At 40.0% G+C, this 27,012-nt stretch overlaps 1 protein-coding gene across 4 annotated transcripts in view; it reads right to left on the bottom strand.

The window, feature by feature from the left end:
• Positions 1–8,368: 8,368 nt before the first annotated feature.
• Positions 8,369–27,012, bottom strand: part of ATE1 (arginyltransferase 1) — an 88,130-nt gene continuing 69,486 nt past the window's right edge. For all 4 annotated transcript variants that reach the window (XM_014945333.1, XM_014945332.1, XM_014945331.1 and 1 more), the window contains exons 11-13: positions 26,724–26,844; positions 10,563–11,606; positions 8,369–10,436 (exon numbers count right to left, since the gene is read on the bottom strand). In XM_014945333.1, coding sequence (XP_014800819.1) covers positions 11,428–11,606; positions 26,724–26,844 — 300 coding nt within the window. In that variant the 3' untranslated portion in view covers positions 8,369–10,436; positions 10,563–11,427. The remainder of the gene's footprint in view (positions 10,437–10,562; positions 11,607–26,723; positions 26,845–27,012) is intronic.

The following is a 27,012-nucleotide window of genomic DNA, read 5'->3' on the forward strand; positions in this document are numbered from 1 at the left end:
ATGGAGAACCTTGCACCTGTGTGGCAAAATGTAGTCTTTCTCCACTTTCAGTTCAAAAATGCCATTAACTTGCCATAAGGAGTCTTGAAGTCTTGCACAAAGCCACTAAGCACTCCAGCTGTCCCCTGCAGAGCTGTTGATCTCTTCCCTACTGACTCTGGATCCAGTTCGTCATATCACCCTGTGTTCCTCATCTTCTTCCAGAGTCCTCATGGGTAGCTAGTTTCACTCAATTGTAGACTTGGAGAATAATTTAGGTGGGAATGGGGGACCTTTGGTAGTCAGCAGATCCAGCTCCCTGTTATCCAAACATTTCCAGTCAGCTGTCTACTTTTGAATTCCTGAAATCTCTCTTGTAGACTGTCCCTGAGCTTCGCCTTCTCTGTCATCTTCTTGACTCAGCAACTGCTTGGTGGACTTTCACCCTCTCACAGTGCTCCGAGTGGTTATTTGCATGTACAGTCCCTTGTCTGAGGATGTCAGAGCTCCTGGTGGGGCTGATTAAATATCATCCCTTGTTTTACAGAAGGAGGAATGGGTCCTTCAGAAGATTCAGTGGCTTGGGATGGGAAATTCTTCTTGTCCACGTGTTAGCGACATGCCCAGCCGGCCTCACCACAGCGGAACGGTGCGTTGTGGCAGCTCTGGCTCTGAGGAGCCTTCACTGCTGAAGGGGATTGCAAACCACTTCATCAAAGCAAAAATCAGCAGCAAGGAGTGACTAAAGGAGGGGGAAGAAACTGCCAGGAGTGTTTGAGGTCACAGCCTGAGGGCCCTAATCAATAAAAATAAATGGTAATCTTCCCCCAAGGAAACATTCTGTACCTTTTTATCCCATTTCTGCTGGAGTTGATAGAAGCAGAGAGGAAAGGCATTGACTTTTTGTTACTTTTTATTTACTCAAATGCACTAAATATACTGACTGCCTTAGCTCCAACTTCATTGTTGTCGTACCTTACTTGAAATTCTTCCAGCCAGTTTGATAAATGAATTGTGAAGTGGGTTCCAGAATCACTTGTTCTTTCTACAGCACTATCAATAGAACATGCTCTTAAAGCACAGATCCCCCAAATACCAGGGGGAAAACCCTTTCAGGATAGCAGCTGCACACTGCATATGCGCTATGTTTATGGAAAGAGTAAACATGAAAACCAGGCACATTTGGTTTTAATTCACTTTGACTGACCCAAGGAGCCCTCCCCAGAGATAATACTCAGGTCAGCCCATAAATTTTCAAATAAGTGTGCATGATTTTCGCTGCACGTCCTCTATTTAAAAAGCCAGAGAGTTGTACGGGGAAGGATTTCTGAGCAGCCATCCAGTAGAGACACTGACACAAAACTGGAGTATTTGGGGACTATTTCACCAGAGAGACCAGCCATGGGACCAGCACACACCGGGGCACAGATCAACAGTCCGTATAAAAACCTGCTTCTGTAAACAGAAGTACCTCATGTTACCGGAGGCAAGAGTCAGAGGCTCAGACATAACACATGGAACGATCTCTCACCCTGCAAAGAGCCTCGCTGGAGCCAACGGATGAAATCATGGGCTCAGACACCGTTCAACGCCGCTATCGCAACTTGATCCATGATTACAGCTTCTGGGAAAAAGTTCCCACTTCTTCCCTCCACCCAATTTTTAGACAAGTTGATGGGATTTTGTCACAGAAGAGCAAATTTTTATTTTATCTTCGCTCTTTACAGCAACATAAATCTGGAAATTCCTGAAGCAGGTGCCAAAACGTGGCCCTATTAATTTTAACCAAAATGCCGTAACGCTTCAAGTCCTCTACAGCAAAACGCAACGCTGGACCACACTGTGGTGTCCTGGCTCTCGCGGAGTCCACCTCATCAAAACATTCCTCGTGGGCTTAGCCTTAAGCATCTGTTTATGTGGGCTGCTGAGCCCCAGCCGCGCGAGGCAACTGATCCCTCCAAAAACTGGTCCTTCACCAATGGAGCTGAGCTAATCTACAGCGGCACCACTGGAGAGCACTTCCATCTGCGGGGCTTCGTGTCTGGTTTAGTTCTGGGTTTAGCTTCACCGACACAGAGAATGACAATTTTGACTTACTATTAAGGCAGCAACTGTCATTACACAATATAAAAGATGTAAATATAACATCAAGGATGCAAATACAACGTAAAGGATGCAAATATAGGATGCCTCCCATCATACAACAAGAGAAAACTCACTTCAGATTTCCTTCCACCACCCTGATTTCATAGCACCAACATCCTAGCAGTTTCTCCTTGCTGCATCTGGGGCTCCTTTTCTCTTTTTTTTGATTGCCTTTTTGTTGACAATGGTGACGATTCCAGTGTTGTTTTAAAAGATGCTTAAGTGGTACCCAATTCAAGTCTCTTACATTGCTTTGAAATTTGAAAATCCTAAACTCACTTTCAACAAAGACATAGCTGGAAGCACAGGAGGACAGCCCTGATGTATGCCAATTTATCTCAATTCTCCAAACTCAAGCCAACTGCTCTCAGTAATATTCCGCCGAGGAGGTGATATTGATGAAACTCTGCCAAATACAAGAGCAAAATCCCTTTTTTCAATTAGATGTTTTTAACATCTCCAAAACAGAGTTCCACCATGCGACAACATCTTGAATTAATTGAGCTACGGGCAATGCTCGTTCTTTTTGTGTACTATGAAATGTAGGAAACACAGATGCTGTCTGTTTAAACTGTCAAACAAGTTTCCTGATGGTAGCTATCATGTCTGCGACAGGCTTGTTGGTTTAACAAATGTTGTGAATGCAAAGTTGGAACATGTGTGCAAAATATTCCAAGCTATAAACATCAGAATCATTAGAAGTTTGGTGAAGGTTTGTACCATCATCATGAGAAGAGCTGTAACTGCTCTGGCCCTTTCGCTGATGGGTTTCAAATAGGTTTTTCTATTTCAAATATGACCATACCTGTTGTGAAAAGCCTCATTGCCCAAAACAGGAGACCCTTATGCAAAAATGCAGGCAACTAAGCCAACAGTTGCCCATAAAAAGCCTTCCATTTTTCTTGGTTCAAGTTAACAAGAAAAGAAACACTGCAGGTAATTGATGGCCTTCCTTATTCATACAAACCTTGAGAAATAGGAAGGTTAACTCAGCAAGAACATTGAGAAATTCCAGATACTGCATCTAAGGGCCAGATACCATCTTTGCACACACGTTTCTATAATTTCTGTAATTGTTGAGAAGTATGACAAGCATGAGATCTTTATGGGCCAGACACGCCACCATTACTCCTGCAGGTGCGCAGGAGGGAAAAGGGACAAGGCCACGTGTGAAAACTTTCAGAAAAGGGATGAAATCACGAGATGTGTGTTTTTTCTGCTGAGCTCCTGAAGTCAGAGGAGACACAATTAAGACAAACCATTGAGCTTATAAATTCATGTTACACCCTAACTTCAGCCTTTTAAGAAGAACAAGTGTTTATGGCTTTGCTATAGTACATGGTTATTTCTTGATCCAGATGAATTTTATCTCCAGTAAAAAGAAGATGCATAGACAACTATTTGTTGGATGTGTAGTACCACCAGGAGGTTCAGGAGATTCTAATCCTGATTTTACTTACTATAAAATACAGTGATGAACAACAGTATGGAGAGGTTTGAAAAGGGTCGCAGGTGCTGGCTGCAACAGGAGCTGGGAAACCTCTTTCTTGTTATGTCAGAATCAAGCTTTGTATTAAATATTCAAGTACTACGTATCACTGGCGATTGAAGGACTTTTAATGAGGAGAGACTACTGGCTTTTAAAACCACCGTATCATTTCTGCTTGATGCAGAGTAAGAAAAAATGATTATGATCCGTGGAGCCCGTTCAGAAGAGAGCTCAGGCTCACTGGAGGCCAGATACCAGAATATTTGATTTCCCTGACCTTACTTTTGAGAAAAGCAGAGTCACTTCTAAAGATCTTCAAACTCCGTGACGGCAGGAACCATCCTGCACTCAGCTCTCTAGATTGCAGAGAGCCACACGGTCACACTCAGTGAGAAGTAAGAATCCCTCAGAACCACGGGACTTTGTGAGACCATCAAAGCGCTTTCAAGTACCAGCAAATTGAAAAATAAGGTGCCCACGGGGAGAGTCATGACATTGGGAAGCTGCAGCTCCAAGGCATTTTGGATCAATGTACAACGTGCTGTTCACAGGACTTAATCAAACAATTACAGCCCTCCCGTTGATTGCCTTTGTTTTCTGCCATCAATCAATAGATCCTCAACTGTAAATGTCAATGCGTTCGCTCTTTGCCAGGAGGTCACTCCACAAGGTAATAACGAAGAACACACATCACTCGGCTGAATATGCTTTTGAATGACTAGCTACGGAGAAACATCTCCATTTCTAAAGAGTCTAAAGGACTGAGAGATGCTCATAGGTGCAAAAGAAAAAGTGAGGACACAGAAACAACCAACAACCAAAGGCTTCCAAATGGAAGAAGGAAGTGACAGAAGTAACTGCTGTCTCATAGAGCCACAGAACATTTCCATTTCATGTAAGAACGACAATGCCACTCTGTAAAAAGTATTTTCAGGAGAGGGAACAAGCTGTAAGAGTTATCAGAAAGCATACAAGCTCTCAAGGTTGCTAACACAGCAAGAAGAGTATAAAATACAATATATAATAATATTATCATGGAATCATAGAATGGTTTGGGTTGGAAGGGACATTATAGATCATCTTGTTCCAACCCCCATATTACAGAATATTACACAATAAGCAGGAAATCAAATGTGCTGATTTGAAAGGCCAAAAGGAGAAGTCCTCTTCTTCCTGAAGACCACAGAGGACCTTAAGGCACCACCATCCCTTGAGAACCAGCACAATAACTGGAGCAGGACATTCCTCTGACCCCCAGTTTCTCTGAGTCCTCTACCTTGTTCCTGGAAAGCAGTGATTCATTCCCTTTACTGCAGCCAGCTTAGAAAGGAGTATTTACAAGACATCTGGGATTTTATGGACTGCAAAAATTTCAGGGATGAGGATAATCTCAACTTGAGGACACATGCAGCAGCTGTCACAGCAAAGCCTCTCTCAGGTTTCTGGGCACTGCCATAATGTACTTGTACGAAAAATAATAAATAACTTTAGATTAGAAACCTTGTTTTTCAACTCATCTGTCTTTGCTTTTATCATGAGCATTAGAGACAAATATATTCACAAAACAAACAAGTTACAGTGCCCTTGGCAATAAAGCAAGCATTGCAGTCTCCTGACCTCCAAGTTCCCTATTAGAAACCTTATTTTGACATCATTTTATTCACTGCACAGGTGAGAACGAATCCTGACACCAAAACAACAGAAGCAGGATAAGGAGAAAGCAGAAAAATAATGCACCTTTTATCTTTTTGTAGCTCTCCCAATCAATGCATTAGAAACCCCACTTCGTCAACCCCATCTGACAGTAAGTTGGTGTTTTTTTCTCATATACCACAGTTAAGAGCAGAGTAAAAAATTAGACTCAGAATGAGATGGTAATAAAAGAGCCAGAAAACGTGGATACTCAGACAAGAAGTAGCGTTAGGGCTACGGTGAAGTTTGCAAGATGGACCATGCCCTCTGCTGGCTGCAGCTTGAGAGCATTTAAGAAGAAAAAAATTCTGTTTGCTGGTAGAGTAAGGGTTGGTTCCTCCCCGTATTTTACTGAAGTATGGTAAATAAACAGAAAATATGGATCTGTGTTAAACAGAAAAATCAGTTAGGGCACTGACAATTATTATTTTGAAAAAGCAACATTTATTTGCTCATCTAAACCACTTCAATTATTACTTCAATTACCTGAGCAGCTGACACCAAGGCACCAAGCTAAAAATGGACTAATGGGGGAATAATTAAGAAATCTCAATGAAATAACTTAAAAACATGACTATCTGGAATGGTAATCGGGATCAGTTAGTTTTGAAAAAAACCCCAGCAGGCTGACGTGGCAACAGTCTTTGAAAAAAAGAGCTGCTGCAAAGAAGAACCTCAGTGATGGCTCTTCACATTCGGGTAGCTCAAAGCAAACCAGGTTCACTTGCAACCAAAAGTATGAAAAATAAATACCAAGCTCCAAGAACAAGTATATTACTGCCTGTAGAAAATCACTCTAAGGAACTTGCTGAGCTGCCTTCGTTAGAGATTCCCACCAGCAGTGAGGTTGAGCCCTCCCAGGGATGGTGGATGTCCTCTGTCCCTGCCTCAGCCTGGAGAAGAGAAGGTGAGGGAGAAGCAGCAAACCATTTCTGAAAGTCCCATCCAGCCTACGCTTGTCTGCTCCTTTGCAGACACCAGAAAACGTCAACAGAATTCATGCAATTTCATCCCTTAACTCCATTATTTTGCTAAAAACACAATACCCTGACCTTAACTTCCCTTTTCCCCCTCCCCTCTTAATATTCTACAATGCTCCATTGATTCTTCCTGGGCAATGATAATCAGATGTCACAGACAAAGGGAAATGAATGAAATCTGACACATTTATTTTAAAGCCTGCAGCAGACTCAATTGTAAATAAACCCTGCTTTTTCTGCAGCACAAAGGTTGCAGACTGACTGTCCCCGCGGACTCCGCTCTCCTCTCGCTACTCCATAGACTCTCCAACACTTCCTTTTGTCCCAAGAGCCATCTCGCAGCAGGACTTTTGGCAGACACGTGTATTCTGTGTCAAAACCAAAGTGGAAAGAACTGATGGGAAGCACAAAAAAAAAAATAAAAAAAATCTGATGGGAATAGCTATAATAAGGAAATGAATAAACATAAAACCAGTGAAAAATAACCAGGAAGAGATACAGCCAGAAAGCTGCTGAGCTGTTTCTTGATTTCTACAAGGCCAGCAAGAGCCACTGTTTTCAGAATTTAGATTGTTTCGTGTTAATATAGATACCATTAACGTATGCTATACTTGGTTTTATATGTTAATTTCATATATTTACATTCCTATTTATTTCAATTCTGTTAGAAAACAAAGCTCTCACAAGATAACACTTTGAACGTGCTATAAAATTAATGTGGTAGGTTAATTTATAGAATCCTAATGTATTTAGGAATCTACTGCCCACAACTAGCACCTGGATACTACCTTTATTAACTGTATAAGATAATACTGTTTTTTCACTGCCATAAACCTGTTTTGGCTTATACAACATATTTTAACACCCTCCTAATACTTGTACATTATCTTTGTATTTAAGCATTTCTATTCACTGAGTGTTCTCTTTAGTAAGTGTTTGTGCACTCAGCTGCTCAGCCATCGTGATTTACCAAAAAAACTCCTATAAAATGAGCTTATTATAATCAATCAACCGAGCTGGGCTACTCATTTGTTAGCAGCTACCACTGAAGTTAAATAGTGGTATTTATACCTTTTGTTTTCCACAGTGCATTTTTATTTCCCCAGTGAGACTAGGATGTGCCTCATAACTAAAGACAAATCACTCCCTACTTACCTGCTAATGCTCCACTGACCACCAGCAGATCCCCTCTCTGTCACCCAGGGCCACCAGCAGCCCTTCCACGGTGGGTTCCACCTTCCTCGACGGATGGTCCAGCCTGACGGAGGGACACAGCTCACCTCCTGCGGACAGCCACGGCGTCGGGGCTTGGAAACTCTCCATCACTTCCACTAACTTCAGAAAACAGATCATTTGGCAAGTGGAAACATAATCCGGCTGGTTTTTTATGCTCAGGGTGTGAAATCACATGCAAGAGGCACTAAAGGTGCAGTTTTATGAATATATAGAAAATGACATGTGGCTGCGATGCTTCTGGAAATGCTGATGATTTTCCCCAAAACGTGGCGATGATTTTTGCCCTAAATATTATAGAATCACCATAGAATGGTTTGGGTGGGAAGGGACCTGAAAGATCATCTCATTCCAACCCCCTGCCCTGGGCAGGGACATCTCCCACCAGACCAGGTTGCTCCAAGCCCCATCCAACCTGGCCTTGAACCCCTCCAGGGATGGGGCAGCCACAGCTTCTCGGGGCAACCTGGGCCAGGCTCTCACCACCCTCACAGCAAAGAATTTCTTCCCAATATCTCATCTAAATCTCCCCTCTTTCCCTTTTAAACCATTACCCCTCATCCCATCACTCTACTCCCTGATCAAGAGTCCCTCCCCTTTATTCACCCTTCACTTTATTCTGTTCACAAAAGAATTAGAAATTCTGTTTCAAAGCATAAACTCATCATTATTCTGTCTCGCTGGAACTAAATTTAGTTGTAAAGTACCAGCGTATGTTTTGAACTGACAGGTATCCTTCCTAATCACTGCTACTCTTTGACTTCCCCAATTTTGCTGTTCACTGGACGCTTAGTCAACCTCCAAGACAATGAATTTCAACAAAGTAAAACAGAAGTCACACTCAGAGCTATTGATTATTTACAGAGATTAGAAATGACTTTATTTTCTATACTTACGAGTCAAACAGGCCTGCTGAAAAGCAAGTACAAACTCAACATGCGGGTTCTTTTGCATTTACTGAAATGTGTGGGTGCTGGAAACAAAGAAGCTCCCCATTTCTTTCCAATCAAAACAAAGTGTGGTATTTTTTAGCACTGGTTACTGCCCTGCATTTTCTTACCACCATTTGATGCTCATTTATCAACAGACAATAGAACAAGGCAACCTTACTTTCAGGATTAACCCTCACCAACTAACTACACCAAAAATCCTTATAAAATATTTTGTACTAATATTTCTAGGTTCAATAATTCTCAATGACAATGTCTTATTAAATAAAATTATAAGAGCAGTAAATTTTCAGTTCCACTGAAGTCAATAGCAAAACTTACAGAACTTCATCCCCAGATTCTATTCCACTTCCAAAACTGGGATAGAATGATCAGTCCTGAAAAGCACTGCACCATTTTTCTTCTAAAATAACACTGAAGAAGTGAGTCAGATCTCAATATTCCACATCAGATGCATTTTTGAGTTAATGTTGACTTTTTAAAAAACATATATGTGTGTGTTTGAGCTCGGTAGGAGTCAGAAGGCCAGAGTGCCCTGGTGCTGCGGTTCCCGTGGAGGTCAGAAAGTGAAAGCACCATTTCAGAATTCACAGGAAATGGTCAGTTACCTTTAGTGGTCACACTAATGACAACTTCAAGCTGTACTCAATTTGCAATTTTATATTTATCTCGCTTTTCTTTAACTGCAGTCCTTAAAAGCTCCCCGAGAGAAAGAGAGCACCAGATAAAAGCCTCATCCATCTCTAGAAGACGTACCAGTAACAGTGGGCTCAAAAAGATGGAGCTTTTCAAGAACTCTCAGTGGTGACGTGAAGTCTGCTCCCTTGCAATTTAATGGAAACTTTAGCTTCTCCAGGAGCACAGCGAGGCCATCGTTAAATGGTTTTGATCATCTTTAAGATTTTGCAAGCCATACTGGAATTCCTGTATGCCCACTAACCTTTTCATATAACATAAAATCGGTTTTCTCATTTATTTTGGTTTTAAGCCACATGGGCCTCACCGCTTTTCAACACATTGTGTAGGCAGAAAATGTTATACTATTTGACATTTCACTGGGTGGCAAGAGTATTGTCTCCACAGAAAGGAACTCTTTATAATAATGTTCATAAGTAGTATTTAGTGGTTCTCTCGCGGCAATAGGTGTAGATAAGACATGGATAAATTAAATTGTACATTATACAGAAACTTCTCAGTCCCAGGCAACAGATAAACACATACCAGATATAATGCTTACAGACATACTCAATTCTGTTGCAGGCTGGGAGCAGATCAATACAACACGTTCAAATTAATAAAACTTAAGATTACTTATTTTAATTACGGCTGAAGCTGCCCTCTATATCAATATTACTACAACGATCAAACAGATCAATGTTTGCAATGCACTGGAATCCCAAAATTCTTACGTCTGTTCCACATAAAAATCAATGATTAATAATATTGGCCAAGTGTTCAATCAAATCAAGCCCCTGAACAGCAGGAAACGTAACCCTCAGAGGGTAAAACTGAATTTTGTTCCTTTCTGGGGAAAAAACCTACACACATATTCCTGAATAAGAATCTTTCTTCAAAGGTTAACGGGAAACTTCAAGTTGATTCAAGGTAAATCCTAGCACCCGTTATCCAAGAAGGTAAGAAAGACAAATGCATTGGTATTATTATGAAGTTGTAGTACATTACTGAGTCATAAAATAGCATTATTCCCCCAAATGCTTATAATTTGCATGACTTGATAGGGACACACAACACTAATGGCAAGGATCATATATCAGATAATAAAGTGCTGTCATAAAGCATCACACCTCCCTGTGTTTCCAACAGAAGTATTTAAATGTTCTTAAAGATGCTAACCCGTGAGCTGCTGCACCATCGACAAAACAGTCGGCACAAACGCAGGAATATGATATGTAAATCCTCCCATACAATTCTGCAGAACATCACTGCAACAGCCCCCAGCAGCGGTACCTCCCGTCTGGTTTTTAGCATAGTTCACCATCGACAAAACAGTCGGCACAAACGCAGGAATATGATATGTAAATCCTCCCATACAATTCTGCAGAACATCACTGCAACAGCCCCCAGCAGCGGTACCTCCCGTCTGGTTTTTAGCATAGTTCTCAAATGTGCACTGACGAGCCGTAGGATAAACCTTCCTCTATTTCACGTTAGTGATGTGCATTAAAATATCCACTCCTTTTTAGACAAAAGGATAAGGCTTATACCAAAAAAACACCGTGCCACTCGGCTGCATATCTTTGGTATAGTTATAGTGCAACTATTCTCTTTCTTCTCTCAAGGGGAAAGTTTTCCAAAGCTCTGCATCCCCTGCCACCGAGAATCTATGAACTCCTACATTCACTAGGACCTCGGACACTAACCTACCGCTCTAAACCAATGAAGAATGTGCAGTCAAAATCATTTCTTCCCATTTTTAAATATACTACTGAAATAAAATGAAACCATGCCAGATTTCACATTAGAAAGTAACAGCACGTTTCAATTCTCTTGCAACAGTTCAGGAGCATACAAATGCGAGCATAGATTTCATGGCAATTTTAAACGACAGATATTCAAGGTGCTATTTGAAAACATTTGTAATTTAATTATTGTTAATCTAGATTTAGTCAACCTTCATCTCTACAAAAAAGACACACCTGTTTTTCATTTTGCTTAGATACTTGGAATTATTCAAAATGCATAGAAAGGCTAGAACTACTTGATTAAGATATATTGCAAGCATGTTTTTCTAAACTTATATTGCTAAAGCCTTGCTGTATTGTAAGTTTTATTGGAGTTGGCCTTTAGACACAGTACCATGTACTCACACAAGCCTAGATATATACCTGCATTTCATACTGCTATTTGAGTAGGCAAACCAACACACAGCTATAGTACACATCATCCAGTGGCAGTGCAATGAAACGTAGCGCCATCAAAAATGCCATTTAATGATTTTTCAACTTCTAAACAACAACATTCTTTCTGAACAGGTCTGTCCAACCAAACTTGCGTATTGCTGGACGCTGGCTTCGTCGCTTGGCCCCTTCCTTCTCTTCTTATACACGCTGTAAGGCATCACGGTTCTCTTGTGAAGTACCCGCACCCTGCCCAGTTCCTTAACACAACCTTCATCAACTGCAAAGAGAATCAGAGAACACAAAGATTAGTCACGTATATTGCCCATATGACCTTAATTTATGCAACTTCAATACGCCTAATGAAAGCTGTATGAAGTAATACAATTAACCTGCAGATGAAAGCAGAGCTGATGTACACAGCAGTCTTCCTGAATCAAGGATGGAAACAAAACCTAACTTGCAAAGTAACTGTATTTGTGGTGTGTGAAAAAGATAAATCCTGCACCTCACATTCTAGTGGTGATATAGAGCATTTCTGAAAATACCTCTACTGCTGCGTTTTAAAATTCACATTCATTTAATGCTCCCCAGACCCCACTGCTTTGAGCAACCTGGTCTAGTGTGAGGTGTCCCTGCCCAGGGCAGGGGCTTGGAACAAGATGATCATTTTTACCCCATTTCTACTGGTTTCTAAGTTTCTCTAAGTAGAATGAACTTAAACACATGCCCTTACTTCAAGTCTGATCCCCGAGCTCTACAGACCGACAGAGTTAGCACATACACACACCGGAATTGAATCTTATTAACCTCATCTACAGACCCCTTGTGACTTAATTTAGCCAGAATCATACACGTAAGAGCATCGTTGTACATGTTAAAACTTCCTTATTTTTATTAATCCAATTGATGCTACTATTGCTGAATAATAACATTATATAGCCGCAGTGTGTCAGAAAAATTGGCCCTACAGTGCTAGAAAACTCCTTGAAGAAAGTGAGAGAACATGCCATACGCCTGAGGCCACTGCAGGATAAATTAATAAAATTACTACATAATACCAGTGAAAGAAGTCTTGGAGGTTCTAAACGTCACGTTTAAAAAGCCACCGATGTTTTAAAGTCAACTTAAACGCAGAAGCTGAAATATGAGTTTGAGAATAGAACCATAGAAATTCAAATAGTAACAGAGGTGCTCACTAGGAGGTCAGCATCTGAGGACATAAACCATGCAAAGACTCAACCTTTTTCAGCATTAGGACACTATTCTGGCTAAAAAATAGTACAGGTAAGTACAATTGCTTAGCTTTAAGTACTGCATCAATCTGCCCCAATTAAAAGTATTTTATAAGTTCATGTACTTGCTTCATTTAGGTTAGAACATTTAAGGCTCCTTGAAAAGGATCTGAACAGCATCCACTCTACACTGTTCCCCACTTACAACCCGCAGTGAAGCCTCCTGCTGATCACTGATTGACTCAAAATCAAACCAAGCGCTGTGGAAAACCAGGTAATTCAAATAGTTACTTCATGGGCAAAAATAGGCTGTAGATCCGAAGTGCAGAGGACATGACACCAGCTCAGGGAAACAGACTGGTCACCAAGTCCTCTCTTACTTTTTCTTGTTAAATACCCGAAGCTCACTGGACTTGCCACAGGTAAGATAAGCTATTTTTCTGAAAGACTCTGAAAAAACCTTCCAGACAAATCCCTATTCAAATGTAGCCCTTACTACAGAAAAGCCTAATATTCTTTATGCTTTATTAAAGACAAAGGAGGTCATTAAATGTTTTTCTTTGCAACACATTCTTAAGAACCTGCCCCTATTCATCCACAGAAATGCCATATAAATATTTTTCTGCTGATTGCCTGAATTTAGTATGTGAAACTTAACGAAGCCTGCTTTACAAAGTTTAGAATGACTTCATTACTTTTATCTATGTTTTGATTCCTAACATGAAAGCACAATGTATTTCTCAAGACTTAACTAGGAAAATGTGGTTGGAAGGCAGAAAATCTGAACAGTACTTGCTAAGATTGCATTCTCCACTAATTAATGTTGGCAATTGCTTTAGATAAACACCCAAGACAAAAACACTTTATGGCTTTCTCTCCCTCTTTGAAATCCATTTGGTTTTTTGATGTGTGGCCAACACCTTTCTGATACCCCAAGAGGTTGGTTTTACTACCAGCGCTGCTGCCTCTTCTATTACACCCTCCTCCTTTCTCAAAGTTCACCAAGGAAACATTTGCAAGTTTAGCTTCTGGAGGTGACAGAAGCGTAAAATTATTTTAACTTCTTAAACTGGAAAGTCTGTATTTACTGCACCCCTAAGTTTGTGCCCTGAAATGGCTTTAGGCCAAGCCTGGCCTTCGCGGCCTTGTGCCGAAAGCAACTTTCAAAGCCGCTCTCTACTCGCTGCTGTCAAACAATACTGGAGCCTGATGCCCTGGATGAGTTCATCTTTTGGCCTGGAGTGTTCCTGGCCCCTGATTCCATTTCTTACAGTAACTAACGCCACCATAACCTTCAGTTTCCCTCCAGCCTCACCAGCTCGGCCCAACTCCCATTGCTCAGCGTTTACACCCTCACTCCACTTCTCCTCACATGGAGCACAGCGGGTGCGTTATCCCCCCTGCCTCAGGCCCACGCTGGGGCCTAAGAAATTCTTATGGTGAGGGTTCTGGCAAATCTATTAAACAAAGCTCCTTCTGGGGAGAAGCAAGGCTTGCCAGACCATGCTGTAGACCAGTCCTCTCTTGGCCAGCAGCACAGGTTTATAACGCAACCCTCAGGCAAGAGAAGGCTCTCCCAGAGCAATCAAGAAAGCACCAGTATCTTCAAAAAAATCACTGTAATATGAATACTTCAGACATGTTTTAAACTTAACGCGGACAGTGTAAGCCTCATATATAAAGAGGGGAGATTTAGATGAGATATTGGGAAGAAATTCTTTACTGTGAGGGTGGTGAGACACCGGCCCAGGTTGCCCAGAGAAGCTGTGGCTGCCCCATCCCTGGAGGGGTTCAAGGCCAGGCTGGATGGGGCTTGGAGCAACCTGGTCTGGTGGGAGGTGTCCCTGCCCAGGGCAGGGGGTTGGAACTCAATGATCTTTCAGGTCCCTTCCAACCCAAACCATTCTGTGATTCTAAGATATATGAAACTCTCCAACACAGCCAGAGCGGCTCAGTTCTCTAAAATGATGGGTACTTTCAATCTACAGAACTGATTTTTCTGAAGTGCCTACCACCAAGCTGTATTGACAGATATAACTGAATTAAGGAATGAAATTTTGTATGTTTTTTATGTCAAGGAACAGTGTCTCTTTTGCAGACTACAGTTAATCAACAGCTCCACGAGAAGATAGTCTTCAAAAAGGCAAAGTCCCAAAAATTCAAATGGACATTTAACAGTACTGCACCTCCTTCTAGTACTATTGCTCATTTATAACACCCTATTAATAGAACTGCTTCCATCAAATCCAGTTATTTCAAGTGATAAAGAGGAAGTGTTTCCAGAGGTGGCAGGAAAGAATGCACAGAAATAGATATAGATATCATTCAACCTTGCCACCATGATCCCATAAAAAAGTGCAAAGAGGTGTTAAAATTTGTTGTTTCCCACCCCCGTATCACTATTAAATGCAATTAATACACAGAGGATTTCTTTTCAGAAAAAAACCAAAGCATATCAGATGCATTGCTAAGTATCAATGAAAGCTAAGTAAAAAGCAGAAGAGATCTAAAGCCCCTCCAAGCAATGGTTTGTCTTGGCAGATGTCAGGCAGGTATCGGTTGGATTTCTTGGCCCAGCTACACACACAGATATACGTCTTTGTCCAAAGCACGGGCAGTGTTCTGAGCGACACTGAGTAATAAGCTGAAGTAACAGCAATGGTCTTCAAAGGCAGCCTCAGCCAGCAATCAGCCCAGAAATACTTCTATACTCCCGGGACTGGGAGGAATGCGAAGAGCAGGAAGCCTGACACGCTCCTGTACAACTCAGCTTTTATTTCTTTGCTCGACCTAAAGCAAGTTCCCCCCAAGATCTGCAAGCTCCCTCCCAACACCAAAAATTGAGTTGCAAATGCTGATATGCATTCCTGCTGAAATACCAACATAAAACAAGGAGAAGGAATTATTCTAACGTTTTTACTCTCAGCAACAACAAAACAGGCATCAGTTGGGATTTACACAAATTCAGTTGCATGTTCTCCGTTGTTTTCTTACAGTGTAGGAATCGATTAGCATTCTTATAAAATTAATTTGGGTAGCCAACCTCCAAATACTTTTATTCTCTGAGTGCATTAATCTATATTATTGCTACCTAATATAAACTGAAGTGACAAACAGCCACATCTGGCCAGAAAGCCGGGTGAGCACGTGCAAAGCCATGCAACTGCGACCGGGAGAGTGAGTTCTGCAACAGCCTCCTGCAACTCCACGCAGGCTCAGAGCCAGCATCACGCTGAAAAAACCCCGATGGTTCAAAGGGGTTTGTGGCAAACTATTACTAAAGCACTTTTTCAGTGGTGGCTGATTTGGGTCAAGCTGGTTTTGATCGATACTGGGTTGGAAAGCCAGCCTGGAAAGAGCCTCCTGTGCTGCTCTTCTTCAAAGTCACGCGTGATGGGCACCAAGTCGATGGTACCTCCTCCCTCATCCTCCTGAATAGACTCATCACAAACATGACATTTTTAAATTTGTCACGGGGATGATCTAGAGATGCAAGCAAGCTAACCATTTTTTTAATGCACATTTTTCCATTTACAGGAAAATAAGTGAAGAAAGTATTAAAAATAAGTGACAAATTTACTGACTTATTTTTAAAACAGGAAAAAGGAAAACTGCCAGTTTTAAAAAAATCCACATTAGTCACAGGAAAATACTTCTTATATTTTCTATATGTTCAAAGTGAATAAGAAGCCTTACTGAGGTCTGGCATTTCTAATTCAAAAAAGAAACATGGCACACCTGCTAAGCTCTGAAACAATGCTGTTTCTGATCATAAACTTCAGTTTCCTTAAATGCTACTTAAACCCCCTGGAACAAAGAAAGTATTTGACCATCTTCACTTTGGGCTCCTGCATCCACTACACAGAGAACCCGCATTTTATTTTCTCCATAGCAGGAAGAAACAGTGGAAGAAAGGAAATGGGCAAAGAACCTGTCCTAATACAAAATTCAAAATATTTAAAACTGTGCCATTAATTGAAACCCGTGATTCACTTTGAAAGCAGTCTTTGAAGGAATCTCCCAAATAAATAACTCACATTACAAATTAGTTTCCATTTTGTTTATAAATGAAAAAAAAAAAAAAAGCCCACCCCTGTTTTTACCTCTAAACATGAAATCCACAGACAAAAGTACAAAGATGAAGACTTGACAGCAGCTGTACTTTCAGACCGGCAGCACAAAGGGGATGTTACCTCTAAACATGAAATCCACAGACAAAAGTACAAAGATGAAGACTTGACAGCAGCTGTACTTTCAGACCGGCAGCACAAAGGGGATGTTGGATTTTGATTTTGTTTCAAGTTCTTCTCTGGTTTTAATTTTCAATTTTGAAGCAGTCAGGACTTGCATCATTTTCAAAGATGAACACAGTGTTCACGTTTTCCAAATCAATTAAAAAGAACAGGTTTAAAATTCAATTTACAAAAGTTTCCTGATACCTGAGCTTTCAAACCAGGTGTAAAACTGCTCAAAGCAGCACCCATCCTTTGCTGGTCCCACTGCAGCAACGTCCACTCCTTTGAGAAACACTACAGCCTCATCAAATTTTTTTGGAAGAAAAGCTGCATCTGGTTTACACGCCCTTGTCACAGTTAATGATCAATGATTTAAAAACAACGAAACTTTAAAAGGAAGAAACAAATTAACTTTTCACATTTTGTGACTGAAACATAGGAGATAATAATTACTGGAAATAGAAAATGCTTCCACCTCAAATCAGAAGGGTAATGTATCTGACCTTTGAATTTAAGTTCATTTCTTACTCAATTTAAAGCGTTATTTTTTTTCCTTCACCAGTAAAGCGTAGGAAGTCGTCCTCAAAAACCAAAACAGACAATACACAGTGATGAGATAAGCAATACCCATTAATAGTAATATTTCTATAGAACAGGGAGTTGAAATGTGCTTTTTCTCATATGGCTTCATTCCTACTAGACTCAGACTTTAAGAAATCTTAAAGACCAGTACGCCTTGGGGTAACAAAACACTAACTTGAACCAAAATAAGAGTACAGTTAAAATGAAGCATAAACAACAACAACCAAAAAATTCAATGAAAAGAATTCTTAATTACAACCAGAAAGCAGAAGTCACAAAGGAAGTACAGTAAAACGCTTGGGATATTCTCAATACTTCTGAAATCGTTGTTCAAAAAGAGAATGTTTCTAAGGAGAAAAGTGCATCTTATCAAAGCGTTATCAATGATCCTGAAAACACAAAGACAGAAGAATTACAGTTTTACAAGTATAACTTAAAAGGGGTAAAGACAAGAAGTTGCAACAAGGGTAAATGCTGAAGACATTTCCAAACAATGCTGTTGGGCTTCCTGCCTGAAATCATACAACTGCTTTATGATTTGCAATTCAATCTGGAGAAGCAAGCAGCCTAATCACTTGACAAAACACATTCCAAATCCGCTAACCCTGCTGTGCCACGCGGAAACAATAACTCATTGTGTTTTGACTCTTATTATTCCAGTAGTAAACATGAAACGGGGCCAATGGAAAACATTTCCTGGGAATATGGCAATTCAGAGCAGTTCTCCTTCTCGGCTCTAATTCATAGCAACCTGCAAAGGCTTCTGCCTCACCTGCAAATACAAAAGCCTTCGACTACATCACTGAACACTAAAATCCAAGCATGACCCGCTGGTTTGGATGCATTTGAAAGAGATGCACATAAAACAATAAGTATAAAATTCCCAGTTCATTTATGAGGAGCTCTCACATGATGCAATTATTCTAACCTACCTCAAACTTGTTCTCCTGAGATATGGTGCCTGAGAAATGGCTACCAAAGGGCTAGATTTAAATGATACTTCTCCAAGGACTTTGTTTTCAGGGATGCACTATAAAAAAACCTAGCAGTACTTAGAAAAATTTAAGTTACATTAGACTGAATAACTTCTTATCTGAGAACAACATCCAGTGCCTCCAAAGTCAAGACACTAAGGCAAGGGAAAAATGAAAAAGAAAAAAAAAACTAGTAGATGGCAAGTTGACAAAGATAACTATTTCACTGTTGAATGCTCTTCCAGAAGACAAAATGAACTGGTCAATTCTTTTGAAGTTGTATCTGTGACACTATCCTTGATGACTTTGGATACGAGACACAAGAATGTGAATTGACGATGAAGGATATTAACTGCAGGCCCAGGAGTCTCTTGTGGGGTTTTTGTCTCTTTTTTGTCTCTTTGCTTGTTTTAAAAACCCTTTTTGATCATCTAGTCAACTTTCGATTATGCATTCAGTTTAAATGCAGCAGAACTGCAGCGGGTCCAGCTTGGGTTTCAACCCATGAACACTGGGAGACCCCAGTCCTGTGCGTGGCCCTCCCTAAGTCAGGTTCTGTGACCCTGGCAATCCGCAGAGCACACAAGGCAGATTTACAGATCCATATACAAAAAATACAGTGTATTTTTCCATACACTTATTTTCATCAAATTTATAAATTAATTAAAAAAAATTAGCTGCTCTATTTCTTTTTCTGAAGCAAAATCTTCCACGGAACTGACCCCAAGCCAGCTGATTGTGAAGAGCTACTAACAAGGACTTCAGACTTTCACCAGAAGGCTTTCTAGAAGACCATTCCATTTTCAACCAGACTGCCAGAGGCTTTAAAAAAACAGGTTTTAATGACACTTCAAGCCAAAAGACAACACAGTACTGAGCCCCAAGCCTGCAATGATAGTAAACCCAATGGAATAAAAGACAGGGTTACGCTTTAAGGAGTTACAGTCTCAAAAAGTGGGATGGAAACCAGAAAAAATCTGAAAGAATAAAAGAGTTAAATACTATTTATTGAAATATTTGAACTGTATAGAAGTGAAAATGGCAGAAAGCAGCAAGAGGACCTTTCGAACAGAAGGGCAAAGCGAAGCCATCATTAAGATATATGAGAAGGGGGAAAAGCCCAAAGAGTCAAGCTGAGAGTTACGAACGCAAGCATTTCCATGAAATAGGCAAAATTGAAGCAATTGGCAGTAGCTTATCAGCCAAATAAATCAGATTACAGCAATCAATTTACTGGCTAAATTAATTAAAACATGGAATCAATTACGCTGCATGTGAAAAGTCGGGATGATGTCAGCGGCGCAGAGAGTAAACACGATCTGAGGCACCGAGGATCCTTACGAAAGGTCTGACCCTGGAAAGAGGGGCTGGTGGCGGGTGGCGGAGCTGGGACCCAGCACATGCCCGTGGTGTGGCTCCCACAGCTGCTCCCTATCTGCACCTAATTACAGCTTTTAACTTTTATCACATTTTGAAACTAATCCCATATGCTAGTTATCCTCGGCTTGAAATATATCTGCACAATCGCTCTACTTAGCCCACATTATTTAGTTTTTAATTTCTGTTCTTGAGTTTCTAACACCTTCTGAGTATGGAAAATGATTCCTACAAGATTTGGCAGTCCTTGTCCTTCCCCACATTCCCCTGAATCTTCACCAACTCATGAGTTCATTCTGGTCCGGTCACACACAAAAAAAAGCAGAACTATTCTGCTAGAGAATCAAATGTCACAACATTCAAATGGTGAAGGAGCATCTTGAGCACACAACCAGCAAGGCCAGGCTGGATGGGGCTTGGAGCAACCTGGGCTGGTGGGAGGTGACTTGATGACCTTTAAGGACCCTTCCAACCCAAACCATTCTATGATTCTACGATCCATCTCTTCAATGCAAGGAGAAGTAAAGTATGCCAGGGTATCTTTAGTTTTCAAGCAACGGCCTCAAAAAAATATGTAATTTCAAAATCCATCTGTTGGTTACACAATCTCTATGACGGTCATTTTGGACTAAAACATATTTTGGGGAATTTTGCAGTCCAAGCCAAATGTTTCATGAACTACACCAGAAGTCAGATGATGCTGCTTCTTGAGGGGCACTGATTTACTCTGCTCCTTGTATGTCAGAAGCGGATATATTTATAATACCAATAAATACAAACTCTGAAATCACAAATATTTAACGAAGTTTGAGATCTGTGAGAACAAGGCAAAATGGAGTTTGTATTATGACCATACTTCAAATCATGTTTTAAAGACATTTCTGTCTTTGCAATTGATTGTTTTGGGAGACTCTGGTGCAGATCTGATGGTTCAGTGTAATTTCTAACCCACGAGCCAATTTATACGGTCCCAGTCGTTTAAGACCCAGAAATTAAGTTAATAACCTTACCTTTTTATTACATAAGTACTGGAATTTTTGAGCACATTGTTGCACATGAGGCTAAGAGCCCATGGCAGTCTTCTCACTTTAATCCAAACGTACTAAAAAGTGAGGGAAAAATTTGCCTGGCTACACCTTTTTGGCACACTCTTCATTGTTTAATTATCTTGTGTGCTCAAGGATCCCTCTGGATTTAGAAATATGCATTCTGATGATTCTAAGTGTTTATAAACTTAATTAGAAACAGATACAAACTTGTAAGATGTGCCTCTTCTAGAGGAGCTGCTACAAATAACTGATGTGTCTGACTTTCTTGGTTACAGAATTCAAATTTACTACCTATCTCTCTGATAAGATACTGAAAATGCAGTTCTTTAGAAGAATTTAGTTCATGATTCATCAGAATTTATTTAAACTCCTTCCTAACTCTCCAAAGTACACAACACTGTATCTTTAAAACATTATGAACAGCGGTTGCTTCAGAGCAGACCAGCAATTTCTCCCTAATCAGATGATTGCACAGTTCTAAACAATTTGTTTAATGTTTTCCATCTGTGAGTTTTGTGACTACATTTTCATCGCCTCAAGAACTTCAGCGCATTTATCTACACAAACATTAATCTACATCACACTACCCTTATGAGCCTTAATGTACACTGTCTTTTCGTTAATCCATCTGATTCGATCCAAAGATGCAACACTACACGTATCCATCACTTTGCCAGGGTTCTAAATTATCTTAAAATTAAACAGCCTCTGTACTTGATGGGGGTAAAAAAAAAGGAAAAAAAAAATTAACAAAATACTTGCATTCACAAGCACAACAAATGTAAAACATGTTTGAAATACGCCCTTTGTACTAGAAAAGAATAGTAGCTAAACTGTACATAAAATTAAATGCTTTGAAAAACGCAGCACCAGAAATCAAGGTTATTGAAATAGTTGTGACAGATTATTTTCTAGTGAAAGTATTATGCACACAAATATATTTTTTAAATAAATACAGTTTTGTAAAACTGCCCGAGTCTGCAGATTTCTGCATAAGAATTCGAGGCTTTATTTACTAGAACTAATAACCCTCAGTGTCTTGCAAGAAGCTTTAAGACGCATAACCAAGTCGCTAATAAGAGGATTCCAAAGTTATTAAATATTGGGAATGATGTTTGCCTTCTACTACTCCAGCTTGCTCTGTGGAGCAGAATAACAATGCTGCAAAGCTGTGACAATTTTCATTTCGTAGGTGGCAAAGAAAACGGAATTAGTTCCGTAGGATGTGAGAAAGATGCATTCCTCAAGGGAAAAAAAAAAAAGTTTTTTCAGCTTGTATTCCTAGAAGTTTTAAAATTCTGGTAAAAACTTGCAATAAAAGTTACTACTACAGGAAAAAAATGGAAACCTTAAGTAAATTTCTTTAGTACAGTGATGACTAATACTCCTGGAAAGGAGAGTTCAGGCACTGATTTTACTGTTGTTTTGGGTTTGGTTTTTTGTTTGTTTCTGACTGTTAAGACTTGTGTGTGAACATAAGGCAATTTGTAAGACTTTTTGGATTTCAATGTCTGTCTTTTGTGATGACGTAGCCTCACCAGATCCCAGGTGGCTACCTGACTGTTAAGACTTGTATGTGAACATGAGGAAATTTATAAGACTTTTTGGATTTCAACATCTGTCTATTGTGACGACGTAGCCTCACCAGATCCCAGGTGGCTACAGGCAGATGACTGAAAAATCACAGACAAGACAAATTATCTTCTCTTGATTCCAGTGCCTGTGGTCACTTTGGCTCAGAGCAGTGGGAAATAGTCTAAAGCCTAACTTCTACAGACCTCGTCTCCTCTGCTGGAAGAAGCAAGATCTTTGTTGCTCGGACTGACTATGGGACCTGATATCCCAGACCACTGTATCTGGTTTTGAAGGAAACTCCTTTGTGTCTCCCCATATTCTTCATTACTCCTACACCTCCCATGCTGCAAAAGGTTCCTCCCTGAATTCTAAAAGATAATTAATGGCTTAGATCCTTCTTCAAAAGTCGCCTTTACCGTGTTGTTTACAGAAAAATTCATACAGCTTAGTCAGTTTAGTCTATTACTGTTTAGTCTATTAATAGACTTTAATTTACTCTATTAATATAGTTCACCAGACAAACCAGAAATGCTTCTCTACTTCTTCATACCATCCATTTGCATCCATCATGGTTTGTGTTAGACTACACTCTCTGGAGCAAAGAGGGCCTTGTCTCCAAGAACACACCAAGCCAAGACGGAGGAGTCTATGTAGGCCTTCGTCATGTGTTCCTTTCAACGCTGGAGAAAGTACTTACATTGTAATTAATGTATTCCATTTGATGCCATTTGATTTCACTCTATTATTAGACACACAGGAAGCTGAACAGATGTGTATTAGCTTAGTCAATTTATCAACTGCAGCAAACAAATCAGTCAAGGAAAAAAAAAAAAGGTATTAAAGTCCTTTTTGATCTGCTCTACTCAAAGCTTCTGCTCAAAGCAGGGACATGGAAAGGTGGGAAGCAGCTTCCACCACTGAGGCTACCATGGCCGTGCCAGCAACTGGGACCAAGGACAGCTTTGTCACTTGGGTAACGGCACCATGTTCCCCTGGTTGGCACAAAGAGACCCCACGTTACGGGACACAGGCAAGATTCTACAAAACCATGAAGGCTTTGAAGCCACTGCTTTAGATTGGGATTGCATCTGCCCTTATATCTGAAGTTGCTTCTTGAAGGTGTTGACAGTCCAGCGGTGACAGGAAGAAAGATTTACATTAAGTTTCCCACTAATTTAATTACCATCCCAAAAGTAGATTTTCATAAAGATTTGACTTCATGAAGATGTTTTTCACAGGCTTCTCTCAGGAGCAACAAACTGAAATTCTCAACAGATGTTAGAAAAGAAAAAAAAGAGACATGTCAGTGGGTTGGTCTCAGAAAAATGGAAAGTGGAAGGAGAAAAGTATTGCCAGGATACCAAGGACATTATTTATAATTCTTGTCATACTGCGTTTGATCCACAGACAAAGCTATTAGTGAAAGTACCAACGAAGTAAAGCCCTGAAGAGCAGTTTTGAGCAGAGGAAGCTGACTCGTGTGACAGAGCATGCCCAGGAATATTTTAGCAGTGACTGAATTTTGCTCATCAGTTTTGATATGTTGTACACTATCACATGATTGAATTTTGCTCATCAGTTTTGATATGTTGTCAAACACATCAACGTATCACTTCACTGAGAAGTGCTTATCTGCAGAGCAATCTTTCAATTAACTTCTTTTTTCTATAACATCATTCCATCTGTACTTACAGCTCCATTTCACATAGGGTGCATCCCTGCAAAGTTAAGGCTAATGATGGTTAAATGCAGTTCAGCACAATCTCAATTTTCAGAAGGTATCAGTATCCAAAGCCTCTACCTCACTATTTATTTATTTGTGAGTACATGACTGGTCACTGTCTAATAATAAACACATCAGAATCCTAATGAACTTCTCTCATCCATAAGATGATGTGAGGTCTTCTGAATTTTTCAAAATGAACAGACAACAGAAATGAAAAATACTTGTTCTAAGGCACAATTAATTTAGGCAGAACTTGATAAACACAACCTTTTATGCGTGAACACCGTCTGAGCACTGCTATGCCATTTTTTTTTGCCTTAAGTAACTAATGTTTCTCAATACAAGTTAGGAACTGCACATAAAGAGCCTACAAGGAGTTTATTTAAATATCAAATGTGAACGTTTGCTGGCACAAGACCTCATCCTTGTCTCTGTACAACCAGAGTGGTTTGAGGTTAAGTGAGGTTGAATCTCATTACACTGGCCAGAAGCAGTAAAGAGTTGGACCTATTTCAACCATCAGGCGCCCGTGATTTGCCATCCAACAGCATAAAAAGTTATTATTGTTCCTTTGAGTGCTTTTATTAAGTTATTAACTGTTGGACATTTTTTTAGATTTATCTCTGTGGTATAAAGAGTTAAGAACTTTGTTTAGTTTCTCTGTCCTCTCTTCTTCATTCCCCAACTGTTAACAAAAGACTTCAGAGGAGAAGAGGAGGGAAAACAATACACTGTAAAACCATTTGAAAATGCTCAACCACATAAAGCAAAGCGGGCAAAAGTCCTCTTCAAAAATCAATTGATATTTTCTAATGCTTCAGAAAAAATTTGATACTTTCTATGAGCACATATTGTTCTCTTCTTCTTTTTTCAGAAAAGAATAAATAAATCTGATTATAGGAAGGATCTCTGCCATGTAATGTGTATGAATACTCAGAAACCATTTTCATTTTGCAGAGATTTGGAAGGTCTCAGAGCACAGCACCCTCTCCTTAAGTATCACCTGCTGCTGTTCTATGCTCTTGTCATAACCTGTAACTGGTAAATTTATTAGGTAAATTTTTAATTTTTTTTTGTAAAGGGAGGGAAAAGGAGTGCAAAAATTGCCAAACGTGATGAACAAACTACTAACAGGAATTTTCTGACATTACAGACAATATTAAAAGATGCCCATTTCCAGTGACTGTTTTCCTGCCCCAGGCACCAACGCAAGTCGCACTATTTCTCCCAGTTGTTTACTGGATGTGGTTATTGCCCTCAGTTTGTGTGTCGGAAGTCCCACTCCTGATAAATCATGACCTACTTAACGGACATAATTACGGGCAGTACTAGAGAAAGCTGATTCATGAGGAATAAGGCACACCACCATTCCTATTGCTCTTTTTAAATTCACTGTAATTTCATTAAACTCATATTACTGACTATTGTAGAGGGTAAAGAAGTAAGAAGGAAATTGATTTTAGTGTTGAGAAATGGCTTCCTTAGAGCTAGCAACTATTTAAACCTCAAATGACTATCAGCTCACAGCAGGGCTAGTGCATTTCAACGTGTAGCTATGTTTTAATTTCCTTAAACCACAGGACATAAGTCACAGTTCCAGGGGTGTCTGGAGTGAAATATTCAATGCTGATAATGATGCAAAGTTTTATATCCTGCAGTTTGTGGACACGTGGTGTGCCACTGGAATGGCACAGCATCAAGAAGATGATGCCTCTTTGCTTGTATGGGGTTAACACCTTCACAGGCAGCAGTTATTTGTTTTGCCCTCAAATGAACACACTACTTTTATTGCTGAATAACAAGAGCGTCCTGAACACCGCTGGCCTCCAAAACCATTTCTCTTCTTCCTCCTACCTTTTTAATTTTTTCCAATTTTCTCTCACCAATCTAACGATGATTCTAGCTGAACAGGACATGACGTGCTGCCCATTTAAATCTCTTGCTCAACGAGCTTTTCCCACAGTGACAAACACTCTTTTCAAAGAGCATCCACGCATGTTCCCCAGTCTGTTTCCCTCCACATCTCACAGCTGCCTGCACAGCATTGGCTTACAGTATGATTATTGCATTATGCTCTGGTCAGTAACATTTCTTACCATTCTATGCGGACAAATCACTAAATATCTACTTTACAGAAGGTAAAAACCTACATTCGATCCACTTCAAGATGCTTAAGGTGTTTCTGCTGCTTATTATATTCTTCAAATTCTCTGACAGATTGTGAAGTTAAATCCACCAGTTTGTTTCTTAACAGAAGCACTTGAAGCCTTTAAGCGTCTCCACCCCTTTCACTTTTCTGTATTAATTCCAATTTCCTTTCTTTAGGCATTCATTAGACCAGAATCTAACAGAGGAATAATTATTTGATTGGTTTTCTTCATGCACAGAATAACAAATATAATAATCTGAAAGGCAGCAATATGTTTTAATTTTGAACTACACTGAGTCTGTAAAACAAAATGTACTTAAAATTTGCATTGCTTTATTTTAAGTTAAAAGATAAAACTCTCTATTTTCTAATGCTTGCTGGAGGAGTTGTGAATTTTTCACTTTTTATCCTTTAGAGATAAGATTTCCATAATGCTTCAGCAGCAGATGACGCCGACATGTTGTAAAAACATCGTTTTTTTACTTTTAAACTTACCTGCTTTTACGTCCTGGTTCAATCGACAGTATTTTGAGTGCTCGAGCAGGGGCAGACATTGCTCAATAGGTGTCCAGGCGTACGTCTCTGGACACAACAAGTCAGAGGGTCTGTACTGACCCTAGAAAGGGGAAAAGAAAAAAAAAAAAAGAAAAAGAGAGTAATCGTATCAGTTGCACAAGAACTCTCTGGCTATAACTTTCCAGATTTTCCTATGAATAAGGAAAAATTTTAATCTAATCTACACCAAATGAGTCAGAAACAGCTTCAGTGAAATCACAGCCTTACT

This window comes from Calidris pugnax, unplaced genomic scaffold (genome assembly GCF_001431845.1).
Source record: "Calidris pugnax isolate Ruff unplaced genomic scaffold, ASM143184v1 scaffold89, whole genome shotgun sequence".
In the NCBI taxonomy this organism is placed as follows: domain Eukaryota; kingdom Metazoa; phylum Chordata; class Aves; order Charadriiformes; family Scolopacidae; genus Calidris; species Calidris pugnax.